The 14,733-nt window shown below is 36.4% G+C and overlaps 1 protein-coding gene across 2 annotated transcripts in view; it reads left to right on the top strand.

Moving 5' to 3' along the window:
• The window catches only part of LOC113098231 (EVI5-like protein), a 46,663-nt gene that overhangs the window by 19,364 nt on the left and 12,566 nt on the right, over positions 1-14,733 (top strand). For both annotated transcript variants that reach the window (XM_026263235.1, XM_026263234.1), the window contains 6 exons: positions 1,473-1,589; positions 1,816-1,956; positions 2,139-2,300; positions 10,867-11,013; positions 11,741-11,836; positions 11,939-12,034. In XM_026263235.1, the coding sequence (XP_026119020.1) occupies positions 1,473-1,589; positions 1,816-1,956; positions 2,139-2,300; positions 10,867-11,013; positions 11,741-11,836; positions 11,939-12,034 (759 nt within the window). The remainder of the gene's footprint in view (positions 1-1,472; positions 1,590-1,815; positions 1,957-2,138; positions 2,301-10,866; positions 11,014-11,740; positions 11,837-11,938; positions 12,035-14,733) is intronic.

Raw genomic sequence — 14,733 nt, 5'->3', positions numbered from 1 at the left:
GCAACAGAGTTTGGTACTTGTGTGTTTTTCTGTGCACACACTAAAAACGAACACGTTTCAGATGCAAAAATGCAGCATTCAGTTTGCTTTCACAAAAATCGGGAAAAAATCTGCATGTACTCATCACTGAAATACTCACACATCACTTCTTTTATACCAGTTATTAAACTGTTTTAAAGGGTTGTACATTTATTCTTGGTTTTTCCTGTAAAATAAAAATAAAAACACTCTCCAGGTTAGATCCGACAGGGATTTAGTATATATAAGAGTGTTTATGCTGCTTATTCGACCTAAATCTGATGAATCTGGTTTCATTAACCGGAGCAAAGGGGCTCACTGTGGTTGATATGAAATGTTATTTGTGGTCTACATTTCACATCATACATATATACACACACACACACACACATACATATATATATATATATATATATATATATATATATATATATACACATACTGACCTACACAATTTAATTTAAATTTAGAATTGTTAGCATTTAGTGAAATGTCATAAGCAGTCTGGATCTCTAGCAGTGCTTGTTTTCTCTTGTGAAAGGTTCATTTCCACTAAAGGTCCAGTCTTTTTGTTAAGACTTTTCAAGTACAAAGAGGTATAATAAGCGAGAGTCTCTGTGATTGAAACATCTGAGTAATACGGGTATGATGAAGTGACTGGAAAGCATGGAGGGAGGTAAGAAAAACAGAAGTAAAAGTCCGTGGGAACTAGTGTTCACACAAGTCTCCAGGGCAGGCCACAGCCCCCTCTGGTAGGCCACAGTATATGCACACATAACACAGCAGAAGCACAGTCACATCAACACTGCTGCTTCAGTGATAGATAATGCTAAAATTAACTAAATAAATTTCCAAATGCACATCTGTTGCTATGAGTAGACACTTACAGAATGACTGTTGTTTTTCATACATAATCTTAAAATTCTTTGGAAATGCAAAAGAGGCTGAAATTGTTATTTTTGGAGGTAAGGGTCTAGAGGCCTACTGTGTTACAGTTATATTAACAGGGGGCTGTTATTAGACACTTACATCTTGGCTGGCTTATACCTTTAACAGAATGGTGACAAACAGTGATATTAATAATGTAACACCAATGTTCAATAACAAATGCATTTTGCAAATAGGTTGATCTACTTTGTGGGTATTTTGTTGCTCCCCATTAGGAAACAAGCTTATACAGTAAATAATACAAAATGAAGCTTTTATAAAATCTAAAATAGCAGGAAGTTTTGTGGGAAAGGTAGGGTTAGGGCTTGAAAATTACGGTTTGTACAATATAAAAACTATTAGGCCAATGAAATGTCCACATAAACAAAATGGAAACCAGTGTTTTTGTGCTTAATCCTTATATATCTGTTACACTATGTTTAGATATAAGTGAATGTGATGTAATGGTAGCCATTATAGCCTACTCTGCAGTCACTGGTGTTTCTATCCAATTTGTCTCTCTGCAGTATACAGAAGAGTTTGTGAGTGGGCTGCAGACTCAGTTGGAACAGTCTCGTCTACAGGAGGCAGAACTACTCGGTGCTCTGAAAGAAATGCAGGACAAAGTGCTTGATCTCGAAAAGGTGTGTGCATGTGTGTCTTTGACTCTTCAATAGAAATGTTGAAGTATGACATGAAATGTTTGCCCCAGTGGTGATAATTAGATCAGCGGTGATGATACAGCTTGGGCACATACAAATGATAAATTAAACCGTTTATTTTTAATTATAGAAAACGATTTTCTATCAAAGCGTTTACCATATGATTTTGAAGTGTGGTGTTTAATGGAATATTATTTGTGTGTTACAGAGGAACAGCTCTCTGCCGGATGAAATCAATGTAGCTCAGCTGCAGGAGGAGCTGAAGCTGGTGAAACTGAGAGAGCAGGAGACTCTGCGTTCCTTCAGAGAGATGCAAGAGGCCGTTACTGATCTCAACCACTGCTGGCAGGTGCAGAGGCTCTATACAAACCTACCTAACTCTATTTTTTGGCATTCATAAAAAAAGTTTCATTTTCAAATTTCAGAAGGCAAAAATGGATCGATAAAATTCCTTTCTGCAGCAAGATGCTTTGTTGGACCCTCTACTGGTCCACAAATCTAATTAGTTGCAAATCTTATTTTGTGTCACAGAATCATACGTCTCGTGGAGGAGGAGGCCACTGGAAAGAATCTCCCAAGAAGAATGCGATGAATGAGCTACAGGACAAACTGATGAGTCTGAGACTGCGAGAGGCTCAGGGTCAAGCTGAACTCAAAGAGGTCAAACTTAAAAACCTGCAGCTTGAAAGCCAGGTTAGAACTACAGTGTCCTTTTTATTTATTTATTTTAGGGTTGGTTATTTAGTATTTCAGTTTAAACCAAATTGAGAAATGTTGAAAAATTGGAAAAAAAAAAAATGTTGAAAAAATGAAAATGCTGTCATTAATTACTCACCCTCATGTCGTTCCAAACCCATAAGGCCTGTTCATCTTTCAACACAAATTAAGATATTTTTGATGAAACCTTGAGAGCTCTCTGACCCACCATAGACAGCAAGGATATTGCCATGATCAACGCACAGAAATGTACCTAGGACATCGGTCAAATGGCCCATGTGACATCAAGGGTTCAACCTACCAGAACACTTTTTGTACACAAAAAGAAAGAAAAAAAAAAAACATATATATAATTTTCCGAAATTCTTCTCCTCATGTACCCCGGAACGTAATCAACGTAATTAGTGTTGTTTACTTTTGCAGCAAAACGGCCCCAGCACCCACATCACTGCCATCCACCTGCAATTGAAAAAATGGGAAGTTGAAAAGACAGACAAGAAACAAAATTACAAAGACTTAACAAATTTACGCAACAGACTGTCTCAGTCTCTTTTCCCTCCAAATCTGGTGTATTAAAGGGATATTATGGCATTTCTAAAAAAAAATGTTATAAAAAAGCATTATTTTCCACATATTGTACATTATTGTTGCTCCTTTATGAAATTGCTCCTTCTGAAACCCACCGATTTTTACAAAGCCCATTATTCTGAAAAGTGAGGTGTGCTCTTACCATACTATGATGCTGTGTCCTGGCACAATGAGACAAAACCAATAAATCCAGTGGGGACATAATTACGGATTATATTGACTTATTCTGTATTTTTACGTGTTTCGTTGCATATCGCTCTGCCTAAACATAAATACATGTCTGCACATGTCAAACAACAAGCGCTACTCTACACTGCTCTGAACTCGCATTTGAATCATCAGTGTCAATTTGTTTAAATATAAAAACATACTTACAGGCTGTGCGTCAGAATTGCCAGACTGTCCTTGCAAAGTTGGAACTGTCCCACTTTATAGAAATGACAGCATTGTAGGCTACTCTCCCAGGTTTAGGAAACAGTCCTACTTAAAATGCAGTGCACACATCTGAATATTTGGGTTGAACTGTTCTGGAACAGTGTTGTCTCCTCTTTTGGAAGACTAAACAAAGTAGTTTCGCTTTCACAGTGAAACACACTGCATCTCCATGACATGGCGGTGGCAGCAACAATACTACAGCGAGAATTAAAGTTATGCCTTCTTTAATTGCGTGAACATTTTGGCAGTGTAATGCAAATCTCCCCACACAGTGATGTAGACATGTGGAGGCGTGTTTAAATGAGCTGCTTTAGTGGGGCATGGACGAGTCTTAACATTTATAAAGAATATCTCTTTGGGTTTGAGACTTTAGTCTTTGCAACTTTAGGGATCTTATCTACGGACAAACAGCTTGTAACACTCCAAAGATAAAAGAAATCAAAATAATCAAATAATTAAGGTTAGAAATTTGGCGAGCTACAGTATATGATCCCACAACTTGGCCTGAAACTTTGAACCAACCACAGGCAACAATGCAAGCAGCTGGTCACCCGGTTCAAAAAAAGGTAACTCTGTATGCCAATCAAAAAGTCATTTCATTCAATCCTTAGCTTTTCCCCAGGGATAATTTTGCCTACTGCCAAGCCTCAAAAATTTGACAGCAGAAATAACCAACACATGACGGGAGATTTTTTTGATGGATCTCACTTTTTCCAGTCAGCAGCCAAAACAGATAGCAGACCTTGTACATCATGCCCAAAAACAAGGTCGTTTTGACTGAAACTGGACTTTCTTGTGCAGCTTCCCATGCCACCATCAATAACCAAGGTAAACCAGCCTCCCAATCCTTCCCCATCCAAGTACAATATGATGTTATAACAATAAGACCATGAAGACTTTAGTGTTTGATGAAACCTCTCCATTGCTTTCTGACTCTGGGCATGATGAGCACTGGAGAGGTTGTGTTGAATTTGAAGTTGTTTCAACACATGATCGAACAAATTAGAAGCAAAATTACTCCCTTGGTCAGAATGGATTGTTTTTTTTATTTTTTTTTATTACAAACACAGAAATTAATTGAGCTAGTGCTTTTACAACTAGCTTCGCTGTTACCGAATGTAATGGGTATGTTGCTGGATATCTAGTTACCTGGCACATAATTAAAAGCAAATATTCATTATCTGCTTTTGTCTGGGGCAACAGCCCAATACAGTCCACAATAAGATGCTCAAACAGTTTGCTAATGGCTGAAATTGGATAAAGAGGAGCGGGTTTCAGATATTGATTTGTTTTCCAGTAAGTTGGCATGTGTGAACAAGATTTAATATATTTAGACAGATCACTCTTCAATTTTGGCCTAAAGAAATGTTTCAGGAGTAACTTGTATGCCTTTTTCACCCCCATACGGCCAGATGTATCATGTGCGGTCTGTAACACAAGTTGACAGAGAGACTGTGTTATAACATCTGTACAATGGCAAGACCAATTGCAAACTCTCCATGCGGGTACTCACTTTCGAACCAACAACCCTTCCTCCAGGTGATACCCAGAGGAAAGATTGACAATTGTGTCATAAGGGACCATTCAATCAAACAACTCAACAAAAGTAGAGTAAGCTTTTTGTTCCTTTATCAAATCATCCCATGAACAAACAGAAAAAACGGAAGGGACTTCTAGTTTTACACACCATTTCTTTAGATTCAGGTTTAACATCAGCGTGTTTTTTACTCATAGATCCGGTTATCATACATGACGGCAACACATTCAAAGAACAGACAAAGGTTTCATCACCATATGGTTTAGAAGCCATCAAAGAGGAAGTAACCACCAAATGTGGTGAATCATCCTTCCAGACTCGTTTACCAGTCAAGTCATTACCCAAGATTACCTGTACTCCTTCCACATGCAAACAAGATTGTACAGCAACTTCCACTTCTACCTGGATCAAATCAGATTGCACAACAAGTTTATTAAGTAGAACAGATATCACATTAATACCAATGCCCCTAATCAGCACATTACTTCCAGTGTAGGACTCAGTGGAAAAAGGCAACAGACTCTAGAACAAAGGTCTCTGGTGATCCTGTATCACAGAGGATTTTAACTGGTACATCCTTTGTAGAATCAACCAATCTGACAGTGCCTTCTGTAGCATAAGTTGTAAACACTGAAAAACCAGACGTGCAATTTTCCTGACCATCCTGCAGTGTCAGAGCATTTATGGCCAAAGCAACAGGTTTTACAGGGAAAACTAATTTAGACTTTAGAAGTGTCTCCTTTGTTCTTCACAATGGACATTTGTTGTTCCAATGACCAAACACATGACAATAATTACACGTATTTGCTCTATCTTTTTCCCCAACAGAGCTATTTAATTGACCGCCAGGTGGACCATGTGATAGTTTGGCAGAGTGAACAGATTTACGGCAGAAGATTTTCTGCATAAGTTTTATAACCAAAAGAGGTCTTATGAATCAAAAAAGAACTTGTCGGCCTTAACGACCGCCTCATATACAGTGACAGGTTTATGTTCACTTATATAAGTTGTTACACGATCTGAAACTGAGTTCAAGCACCATTATCTCTTTTAAATCGACTAGTGTTTTTACTCCAGAAGCTGCATACCAACGATTAAAATAGAGTGACATATTGTGAACAAACTCAACGTGTGTTAGTTTTTCACTTTTCTTCCAGTGCCTACATTTTTGCTATCCCTGTACAGCTTTGATCGGCTGTTCCTTCAACTTGGATGAGCTTTCAAGGTTGTAATGGGAAAAGATGAAGCTGTTTGGTTGGTTCTTGTGACATGACCCGCGGTGCACTTGCAGCATTCTGAAAAGTTGAAATGTTTTTACCTCGATGCGGCACGGAAATAGCAACCGCATTGCTTCCATTATAAGCACATATCCCACGCTTCTACATTTGAAATAACAAACTCAATTGCACAAAAGACACGATATGTGAACAGCCCCTTAACCACCTGATAACCACACCTCTCTACACTGAGAGAAGAATACGCTTCTTGGGCTGTACCTGTAAAGACTGGCCAATTTCGCACATCTGCAACACATTCGAAAAATAAAAATTATTGTTTTCAAATTTACAAATTTAGGAATCAACCTCATATTATCTACAACATCAAATTTACCAAAATCAAAACCGCATTCAAGTTCAAGCAAGTTCAATCTTCAGATAGATCACCAATAAATTCCTCAACCTTCGTGGCCATAATTAAAGACAAATGTATGGCTACTTACATTTCCAAAAAAAGTACTTGAGGAAAATCGTTGGGTTAGCAATTTCTTCTAAGTAAAATGTTTTAACTATCTAAACTCAACCCTAGTCTTCGTACGGTTACTTCCAGTGGATTTTTATACACTGTAAACCAGTGTTTGCAGTAGCAACTGATTAATGAGATCTCAGATCGTCCTATTTATATGGAGCCAGAAGAGTCTCAATAAAGATAAATGCACACACTACAGTCACATATGCACACATAGGATTCATACATGCACACACATAATTCATAAATACACACACAGGATACACAAATGCACACAAAATTCACAAATGCACACACAAAATTTAAAAAGCACAGAAGATTCACAAATGCATACAAAATTCAGAAATGCACACAAAATTCAGAAATACACACACAATTTAGAAATGCAAACAACATTTACAAATGCACTCAAGATTCACAAATGCACAGGACAAGATTCAGAAATGTATTTCTGATGCACACACACATATATCTTGATTTACAAACTGCTTGCGATCTGTGAACTTCACTGCATTTGTGTGTGAATTTTGAGACTCCCTTGACTTGGCTCGACACACAAATGCCTTTTTTTAAACAGGGAATGATCTGCAACCAATCAGATATCTCCCTTGTTTTAGCCAATCACAAAAATGCACCCCACGTGGGGGATTGTTTACTTATAAGCCAATCAGCGAACGACTCACTTTCCTCACGCAGCGAACGACTCACTTACCTCACACAGCCGGCGACTCACTTTGCGCAGCCAGCGACCCACTTTGCGCAGCGAACGACTCACTTTCCTCACGAGTCACGCAGCGAACGACTCACTTTCCTCACCCAGCGAGCGACTCACTTTCCTCAGCGAACGATTCACTTTCCTCACGAGTCACGCAGCGAACGACTCACTTTCCTCACCCAGCGAGCGACTCACTTTCCTCAGCGAACGATTCACTTTCCTCAAGCAGCGAAGTTGAGCGAACGATTCACTTTCCTCACGCAGCGATCAACTCACTTTCCTAAGCGAACGACAGCCGCAGACCCACTTTTCGCAGCCAGAGAGCCACTTTCCTCTCGCAGCGGACCACTGACTCTCTCTTCATGTAGGGTCTGAATATTATAATTAAAGTGACTTCTATATTGCATCCAAAAGAATATTTAGATATATTTAAATATTCAATATTCAATATTTTTTTTACTTTCATTAAAATATTTCAATAAAATGAAATAATTGCCTATTGCAAATTTATGAATTGAACTTTTTTTCTGCAGTCACTGGGCTATATGTATTGAGACATTTTTAAATTTGTATTTAGTAAAAAATAATAAAAAATAAACCTGAATTGTAATCTAAACATCTGTATTTTCATACAATTTAATACAATTGCTGTGTGAACACGTTCATGTGATTGGCTTATAAGTAAACAATCCCCCCACATGGGGTGCATTCTTGTGATTGGCTAAAAGAAGGGAGATATCTGATTGGTTGCTGATCATTCCCTGTTTAAAAAAAAGCATTTGTGTGTAGAGCCAAGTCAGGGGAGTCTCAAAATTCACACACAAATGCAGTGAAGTTCACAGACTGCAAGCAGTTTGTGAATCAAGATATATGTGTGTGTGCATCAGAAATACATTTCTGAATCTTGTCCTGTGCATTTGTGAATCTTGTCCTGTGCATTTGTGAATCTTGAGTGCATTTGTAAATGTTGTTTGCATTTCTGAATTGTGTGTGTATTTCTGATTTTTGTGTGCATTTCTGAATTTTGTATGCATTTGTGAATCTTCTGTGCTTTTTAAATTTTGTGTGTGCATTTGTGAATTTTGTGCGCATTTGTGCATCTTGTGTGTGTATTTATGAATCATGTGTGTGCATCTATGAATCATGTGTGTGCATATGTGAATGTAGTGTGTGCATTTATCTTTATTGAGACTCTTCTGGCTCCATACAGATCGTCCTATTTAGGATACCCCACTAAACCTAAATGGGGAAAGGATTATCCCAGAACAACAAACCCAATGAGGAGAAGTCAAATTCAAACCAACCATTAAAATCCTCCAGAAGATTTCGAAAACAAAATATTCAACAAATTCTATTCACAAAAAAAAAAATCATATTTAACAAAATTATCCTCAAGTTAACGAAATTAACTACTCAAATTAACTACTCAAATTTAAGGAAGAGCTCACACGTTTGTGTGTGAAAAATAACAAACATTTTTGTCAGACACAAGACTCATAACTAATAACAAAATCCAAAACAAAAAAACAAACACAAAACAACAGAGCAAACAAGCAACAACACACTAACACACTAACACTAACAAAGACAAAAGCTTTTTTCCTTCTCGACATCGTTCTCTTGATGAGTCATGGTTGGGGGGTTGTTTTGTATTCGTTTGTTCTGGTGGGCTATATGGCAAAGATGTCATAATTTTTTTCTTTTTCTTAAATATCATGATTTTATCATGATTCTTTGTCATGTTGTTTTTTCTATTTTGCAAGCTGTTTGAGCATTACAGCCAAATTAATATCCCTATAATAAAGACAAAGCTTGTTACAATAAGGTAACAAAATATAAAAAAGTATGGCAGATATTTAGGCCAAAGTGGGAGAAGATAAAAATCTTTGTCATTATTTTATCTTTGTTATTTAAAAAAATTAGAACAAAGATACACATTACAAATACACATAATATACAAATAAAAATAAACAGTGGTTTATTTTCAGGTGCAACAGTATTTAGCAGAAGCATTCCAAAAATTTAATGAACAAATAAAAATAAAACACTATTTACATTGATTCCTATTAAAGCAACTGTTTCAAAGTTTTTCAGTCAAGAGTATTGAGGGATTTTTCTCTTTGGTGTTTTATTAACATTAAAGGAATAATTTACCCAAAATTTTTAATAGGTTGTGTTTTGTTTTTCAAACCTTCATGTACCCACTCAAAAGTTGTTTTAAACCTGAATGAGTTTCCTTCTTCTGCTAAACATAAACTATTTTGAAAGAAGGTGGAAAACCAAACAGTTTCTGATTCACCCCCAACTACGTTACTATCAGATTCAATGTGGACCAGCAATTGTTTGGTTATCCAGATTCTTCAAAATATCTTCTTTTTTGTGCAGCACAAGAAAGAAATTAATATAGGTTTGGGACAACATGCGAGTGAATAAACAATGACAGAAATAAAATTTTAGGGTGAACTATCCCTTTAATTACAGTCGGCAGCATGTAGCCTACTGTCCCTTTAAGACCTGAATGCATCTAATATACAGACATGCATCGTGCCAAAGTTGTTTACTTTCATTCTAGACATAACCAACTGAGTCTATACAGAAAACTTGTGTGTTTTGCCAGTATTAACACAAAACATAACTTATTTCAGTAATCAGGCACAGGTTAAAGGCCTTTTTCATTTTCGTACGCACACTTTGAGTGTGCTCAGAAAAACCGCATATCAAAACAGCACATGAATGAAACAAATTAATAACCAGTAAGGCTTTAAAGCAGATGCAAAAATATATATATATATTTTGTGAATAAGTGCGGTGTCCCGTGAGAGTAACCGTTAGAGTTAACACTGATGTTAATATACAGTATGTCGCAGTATATTAGTTCCCCAGCACCAGAACTACAGCTAATAGAATGTGCGCTGCAGCACAATACATTTATGCATTTAGCAGATGCTTTTATCCAAAGCGACTTCCAATGCATTCAGAATACACTTTTTTTACACTTTTATATCAGTATGTGTGTTCCCTGGGAATTGAACCCACTACCTTTTGCACTGCTAACTCAGTGCTCTACCACTGAGCCAGTCTTTAAAAGCAGATCGTGGAGACATTTTTATTGTCCACGCTAAAAAAATCTTCATATCGCACACCCCTACCCTCAGAAGACCAAGGGCAGACCGGACCGCATGGGCACTTTAGCGTCGGACCTCAAAGGGGCAGGGACTCAAGCCAACATACAACACCCCCCCCTACACACACACAACCTTTGTGCACGCCACTGCTGACCTGTATATTGATTTCATAATGTAATACTTCACATAGCATATAACAATATAGCAATGAAGCCACAGTTCTCTTGTAACAAATTAGTGTGTAACTAATCATGCATTCATGTTTAAAACTTGTATGTGAATATTTTAATGCAAAAATCCTGATGCCCTTGTTGTATTTTTGAGAATGTAGGATGAAGTTTTACAACCAAACATAACCAATTTAAACTTCTCAGACTTTTCTCTCTTTTTCCAAAGAACCAGATCAACTGTAAACTAGTTGTCAGACATGAACAAGAGAGTGCCAGCGTGCAGGAGAGACTCCAGAATGCTCTTTCTCACAACAAAACACTACAAAGCCAGCTCAACGAAATGAAGAGAAAGATGGCGGAGTCTGACTGCAAGGTGCAGTGCATTCACAGTCACACAGCACAGAAAGAACAGATAACTGAATATTGTCATATATCAATACACTACAATTTATTGGCTAGCATGAGACGTTCTTTCAGCGTCATTAGTTGATATTGAATATTTAATTGTACTAATTTCCTCTATTTTCTAATTCATTAAATGCAAATTTCCTCTATTTTTACATTTTAGTTTAGTTTTGCTTTCCACACTTAACACTGTAAAAAAATTAGATTTTTTTATTTGCAGATAAAATAAAAACGATTGCACAAGTACAGTATGCTTTACAAGAAAATACACGATTTCATTTTCTCTACTTCAAAATAAACTTTCACAATTATTTTTTTTCAGTTTAGTCTTTAAAGTATCCTCTAATCTCTTAAAACACGCATAATTTAAAAAGAAAATCCCATACATTAAAAAAATAAACATCCCTTTTTTTCACACTGTACTTTATATTGCTGTTTGTAGCATTCAAAATCATTGATCTTAGTTTTTATAGCTTTATTTTGTATTTATTTAGACAAAATAGTTTACAATTTCTGTTACTTATCTTTCATCTGACATGAAATAATTATTACCTTACCAGTATTAGCCAGAATTGAAATATCAGTGCATCACTGCTAAGCAGACACAGTAAGACTTCAGCTGAATTAGCAGTTATAGATTAATGCATGAATTAGAATTTAGAATTTTTTTACTAATTTTGCCGTCTTTCTGTCAGAGCAAGGAAGAGGTGATGGCGGTCCGTCTAAGAGAAGCTGACAGCATGGCCGCTATGGCTGAACTCCGACAAAAGATAGCCGAGCTAGAAATACAGGTGAGAAATATCATCCGTATCTGTTGATCAAGTTCAAAAAACTTCTGCCAAACTTTATATCAGTGTAATTAAGTGTAAGAGTGTGTATGTATTGCCCTGCAGAAAGAAGAGGGATTGATCCAAGGCCAACTGAATCACTCCGACTCCAGACAGTATATAACTCAGCTGAGAGAGCAAATCGCTGAACTCAAGAACGAGGTGAGGCTATCACATAGAAACACACACACGTAGCACTAGTGTGCTATCTTACACAATCTAAGCACTTGCATCTCAATCTGTGATCAGAAAAAAAAATCCATAATGTTTGCAACCCACACTGTTTTCAGTAAAAAGTTTCCCATGATCCCAAGTCACTACACAAACCTGGTTTCTCGTCTTCTTAAATGGCATTTATCTTGTATGGCTTTTTTGTATATTTTATAATCTAAATCTTTCCATTTGCACTTTGTCACCATTCTTATTATTACGCTCTGAGCGGTAACCTGTGTACTCCGTTTTAAAGTGGTATTATAGTGCTTTTCTTGGCACTTGGGACCTTCCCTAACCACAATAAAAACCACTCGAGAATCTTTTTCCCCATTCCCCCCATATGCCCTCACACACACAGATGGCTTTGATGGTTTGATAGTGTGGTGCTTACCCACGCACACAGTCACAGCTCGATCTCACGCACTTCAAGTGATGATCTTGCTCATTTGTAGAAAAACCTTTCGTGACAGGGGGTGTGAGAGTGTGTTGACATTCTCGTTCTCTTGTATTTATTTCCCTCCCTTTCACCTCTCTTTTTCACGTATCACTCTGTCTCTCATCTCTCGTTTTCATCCCTCTTTTCGTTTTGATTTTGTCACCGCCACTCACGTTTCCTCTCGCTCGATTTCTTTGCTTGTGTCAGTGTTTACATACAAATGTGAAGTGATTGTGCTCCAGTTTCATGGTTACTGTAATCACTGAGTTGTGATGCATTGTGGGCGCTTTCAAAGGACGGATTTTACATCAGCGTTTTACGTGTGCTCATATTCACCCACGAAATCAGGTCGCCATATGTTCGGTAGTGCCAAAGACTTTGCATAATCTTTTATCAAAACAAAAGAGGCTCCTAATCTAATAGAACACAAGATGATGGATAATTTCAGAAGTTTTTTTTTCATATTTATTTTGTACTTCAACAATATAAAGTAAGAAATGCTTTACATTAATTCATTAGTCAATATTTTATATGGGGTAAATTTTTGTTTTAATTTAGCCATGTATACATGTACTAACTAGCTAATTTCCCAATTTACCACAAACTATGTTGAGTTGTGATCTATCAATTTCTGTGATCTGTTGTGTTTATTAGTAGTGACAACTAATTACAATTTGCCATGAAATGCAAGTTTTTATTATTCTTATTAATATTATTATTATTAATCCCTATTTATCCCATATATCAATATTTACAATCCCCCAAACTAGAGAATTCAGATATGTTACATTATGGAAGCAGACAAACACACAAAACAGACTTTTGGTAGCTATAAATAAATAAATAATATTATTTATTGATTTATTTATTTATTTATTTGTGTGTGTGTGTGTGTGTGTGTGTGTGTGTGTGTGTGTGTGTGTGTGTATATATATATATTTTTTTTTATTATTATAATTTTTTTGCCTCATTATTGAACATAAAACCGTTCACTAGCCTACAGTTCACAACCAACCATTTCCATCCAGGACCAGGAGTAGATTTAAAGGCTCTCCACAGGTGAAAGTGTTCATGTGTTCAATTTTTTATATATATATATTTGGTTTATTTATTGATCTTTGTACATGGGTAAATGGACATTTTTTGGCCATTGTTGCACATCTTGCAGTTTTTCAGTAATATCAGCACTGAATGTGCTTTTCATTAAGATTTGTGAATGTTTCTTTAACAGTTCTTTTAAAAATCTCGGTGATGTCCTAATTCGGAAGTGCTGTGCACTGACTTTTGCTCTGTGGTTTTGGCTGAAACGAGATCAACCAGACAGAGGAAGTGAGAGGTGGGGCTTGTGTAGATGATTGTCTCAGGACGCTTTTCCATTGGTTAACCACAGCCCCTCCCACTCCCACACGCGCAAATTGCTAAAGCACTTATTGGGAAACCCATGACGTTTCAGATCTGAGATTTTAGCAGAATACCTGTTTTAGACTCTCACGAATGTTAGGACACACACGCAAACACACTCACTTATGCTCACTGACTCAGAAGGGAAGATCTGAAATGAGAGCAAAAAATTGTGGTCCATTTCTGTCACGCAAGAAAATCCACTGTCTACATGATTCACACAAATCCATAGTCGCAAAACCTATGCACCAGTGCACATGTAGATTTTAGCATACAAATGAAACCACCAATTTAAAATGTCAAAAACAGTCTTGTTAATAGTCTTGAAGATGGGTATGGAGCCAAATCTAAATAAATAAATGTAGAGAGTTGTAGTTTTTTTTTTTTTTTAAAGTAGGTAAAAAAAAGGTAAATAAACTAAATCACTAAATTCAAAGTTCTAATTAAAAATCTTGCATTCTTACTTGGACATTACTTTTTCAGTGCAAACTTTTATCAAATAATTTGTAAAAATTATTAAAACTGATTTTTTTATTAAACTTTTTCTACTGTTTTTTTTATTATTATTATTTGCAGCCCAAACATGCATGTAATCTTTTTAACATCAAAGTCTCAGTAAAAGCACCTCTTAATCAATTTAATCGAAACCACAGCGTATTTAACGCAGAAATGAGATTGACAAAGTGATCTCAGCCACAGTGCATGTTTATACTTTGCTCTAAACTCTCTGATATTCAGTAAATAAAATTCTACATCAGTTCATTTTAATAATCACCACTTGTTGCTATGTAAATGAACCAACTTGTTTCAT

This window comes from Carassius auratus, unplaced genomic scaffold, assembly GCF_003368295.1.
Source record: "Carassius auratus strain Wakin unplaced genomic scaffold, ASM336829v1 scaf_tig00216437, whole genome shotgun sequence".
NCBI lineage: Eukaryota > Metazoa > Chordata > Actinopteri > Cypriniformes > Cyprinidae > Carassius > Carassius auratus.
The sequence above is the reverse complement of the archived record's forward strand: the minus strand, read 5'-3'. Positions and strand labels throughout refer to the sequence as shown.